The 3,547-nt window shown below is 44.9% G+C and overlaps 1 protein-coding gene across 1 annotated transcript; it reads left to right on the forward strand.

Moving 5' to 3' along the window:
* The first annotated feature begins 747 nt into the window (after positions 1–747).
* LOC121310032 (mitogen-activated protein kinase kinase kinase kinase 2-like) lies at positions 748–3,536 on the forward strand. The gene is made up of 5 exons (XM_041243238.1): positions 748–806; positions 921–960; positions 1,044–1,173; positions 1,845–1,957; positions 3,284–3,536. Exons 1-5 carry the CDS (start codon positions 799–801, stop codon positions 3,341–3,343), a joined length of 351 nt encoding a protein of 116 aa, XP_041099172.1. The 5' UTR covers positions 748–798; the 3' UTR covers positions 3,344–3,536.
* The last annotated feature ends 11 nt before the right edge of the window (positions 3,537–3,547 follow it).

Below are 3,547 nucleotides of genomic sequence, written 5' to 3' on the forward strand. Positions count from 1 at the left end.
CTGACCATCGTTTAATGAAGCCATGCTGGCGACCCATCACATGATCTGATTGCAGTTAATCTGACCTACACCACAGGAAGTAATTCGTTTCCAGGAAGCCACAGAAACTTATATTGTGTCGTATTTTTGCTGGGATATATTGTGAAAAGTGTTGAAAATCAAGGGGAGTAATGTTAAAACTTTCCAATGCATTAGTAAGACCTCGTCTAGAATATTGTGTTCGGATCTGGTCACCTCACTACAAAAAGGATATTGCTGCTCTAGAAAGAGTGCAAAGAAGAGCGACCAGAATTATTCTGGGTTTAAAAGGCATGTCATTTGCAGACAGGCTAAAAGAATTGAATCTATTCAGTCTTGAACAAAGAAGACTACGGGGCGATCTGATTCAGGCATTCAAAATCCTAAAAGGTATTGACAGTGTCGACCCAGGGGTCGACCTGAAAAAAGAAACAAGGACCAGGGGTCACAAGTGGAGATTAGACAAAGGGGCATTCAGAACAGAAAATAGGAGGCACTTTTTTACACAGAGAATTATGAGGGTCTGGAACCAACACTCCAGTAATGCTGTTGAAGCTGACACCCTGGGATCCTTCAAGAAGCTGCTTGATGAGATTCTGGGATGAATAAGCTACTGACGACCAAACGAGCAAGGTGGGCCGAATGGCCTCCTCTTGTTTGGAAACTTTCTTATGTTCTTGAAGCCTTGGTTAGCCCTCCTTCACTTCGCACAGCGTCTTCATAAAGTGACTTTGCTTTTTTTCTGCTAGGAGTCTTTTGGAATGTGTGGAAGAGGCTTTGATGGAAAGGTAAACACCTTTCTTTCTTTCCTCGTGTTATTGGCACATCGCAATGGAAGGGAAGCTGAAGAGTTTAGGACGGTAATTGTAACATCAGATCGCTGCTTTTGTTTTTTTTTCCAGTCTAACAAGTCTAACAATCAAGAGGGCTCCTTCAACAGAGGTAAGCCAGCAGCTGATCTCGAATCACTTCCAGTGGGAAGAGGTTCTGGACAATAAGAATCTGCCCTTCTGTCCGACTCTCAGGCAGGGTCCAGCACCTTCAAGCGGTCAGCGACGGTCAATCCCTCGCCAGTGTCCACCCAGCCATCCCTCCAGGACATTGCCAGCAGTGACCAGCTGAGCAGAGCCAACGCCAACTGCCAGGATGTAGGGGGTAAGCTTCTTAATATTGTAATGCATAGCACTCACGTCTGTTATGCTTCATCCACAGGTCATCAGATGCGGGTGCACCCGTGGGATGGTAAATAAAACCCCTTATAAATTGAAAGAGGAGGCGACCATTGTCGTGTCTTGTTCAGCACTAACCTGTGCTGTTAATAGACAGCTGTGGCTCAAAGGGTCACCCTGCAGAATGAACTCAAATCGAATGAAATCTGCTGAATAAATCTGCTGCATAATGTTACAGTAGCATATTGAATTGCATACCGCTTTGTAGTTTTCCATATACTGAATGGAAAACTGACAAAAAAAAAATCTAGCATGAAATACTGTGCTACTATTATGGCTGCCTTAGACCTTTGCAAGATTATTTTGTAGTTTCTTGATTATATGATGTTAAATAAATTTAACATCTCAAACCTAAAATTCTAGGTGATGCGAAACTTATGCTATAGCTGCATGCCATGGGTCATCAACTTTTCTATCATACAGGTAGCTTTTGAATGGATGTTAATAAATTATAAATATTGAGCTAATGATGCTACAGAACAGCCAGCTAATAAGCATGCTTTGGGTTGCAGGCAGAAACAAACAAGGTCATTCACAAATGTGTCAAAAAGCTCTCTCTCTCTCTCTCTGTCTCTCTCTCTCTCTGTCTGTCCTCAGAGCTCAATATGAACTCCATGCCGGACAGTGCAGGACAGCAGGGCAGTGAACAGTCTGCAGACGCCCCGCTCTCTCCAGAATGGGCCACACTAAGGAGGAAAACAGACAACTCGGTAAGGACCCTGGTACTTACACAGACAGCACAGCGGCAAGCCCCTTTCCTCACAGTGGATCGGCACCAGCTCTCCAATACTGGAACAGACACTGCTTTAAAACTTACAAAAGGACCGTGTTGGTATTTGATCGTGTAACAGAATTTAGAAATGACTTGAACAAAGAAATATGCAAAGGGTGCGTGAATGAAGTCTGAAATAACTATTAGAAGAGTGCTTTTCTCCTTTCGTTAATGGGTTTTTACATTGCTTGGTCTCTTTAGGACCTATCTGTCTACCAGTTATTTCCCTACTTTATTACATTATTTCCCTTGATTACTCTAGAAGGCTGAACAAATAGTTTACTTTGTGTCCTATTGTAAGTGACTCTGCTTTAATGCACAGTTCACAGCCTACCTCTTGTAAAGCGCTTTGTGATGGTGGTCCACTATGAAAGGCGCTATATAAAGATAAAGATGTTTAAAGATGTTATGTTAAGCATAATGCACTCATCCACCATGCCAGAATTAAGAATGGTTTGAGGAGCAGGGCAGAGACTTCTTCCATGGGCACCACAATTCTTGTATCTCAAACCAGTTGTCTGAGATGAACTTGAACAGATGATCCTCTCCCTACATCTCTGCACCGATTCAAATTCTTATGACTGGACGGATGCCTCGAGACACCTTCCAGCAGCTTGTGCAGTCGACGCCAACGTCACGTCAAGGCTGTGATCAGATCCCTCAAGACACCTTCCAGCAGCTTGTGCAGTCGACGCCACTGTGATCAGATCCCTCGAGACACCTTCCAGCACCTTGTGCAGTCAACACCACGTCAAGGCTGTGATCAGATCCCTCGAGACACCTTCCAGCACCTTGTGCAGTCAACACCACGTCAAGGCTGTGATCAGATCCCTCAAGACACCTTCCAGCAGCTTGTGCAGTCAGACCACGTCAAGACTGTGATCAGATCCCTCGAGACACCTTCCAGCACCTTGTGCAGTCAATGCCACGTCAAGGCTGTGATCAGATCCCTCGAGACACCTTCCAGCAGCTTGTGCAGTCGACGCCACGTCAAGACTGTGATCAGATCCCTCGAGACACCTTCCAGCAGCTTGTGCGTTCAACACCACGTCAAGGCTGTGATCAGGGCAAACAGAGACTCAACCCGATATGAGGGAAAGGTCATAAAGTGACCAGGTGGTGCAGCTGTAAGAGACAGCGAACAATATAAAGAGCAGAATAGGAAAGCCAGGTCCTATGATGGACTGGTGTAGATTATTTTAAAAGCAAGTTGCTTTTATCTGTTTTAAACGCTGTTCTGAGGGTCTTGTGCTTTTTCTTTCAGGGTGCTGGGTGTCACGGGCTACCACCTACTCCCAAAGTGCACGTAAGTGAGCAGACTTGAGCCACGGCTGCCTCTCTCAGTGTGTGCACTGCGCCGCAGGCTCTTTAAAGGAATATATTTCATCTACGTCATCATTAAATTGAGGGGGCTGAGTTGGCATGGCTTTTTAGTAAAACGAAAATCAAACTGCTAATGCTGGAGTGCGAAATGGAAGTTTCTACTACAGGTAAAAGGAAAAGCTCCCTGGTTTCTTGCTTGCCTTTC

The sequence above is a fragment of the Polyodon spathula genome, unplaced genomic scaffold, assembly GCF_017654505.1.
Source record: "Polyodon spathula isolate WHYD16114869_AA unplaced genomic scaffold, ASM1765450v1 scaffolds_1684, whole genome shotgun sequence".
Lineage (NCBI taxonomy): Eukaryota > Metazoa > Chordata > Actinopteri > Acipenseriformes > Polyodontidae > Polyodon > Polyodon spathula.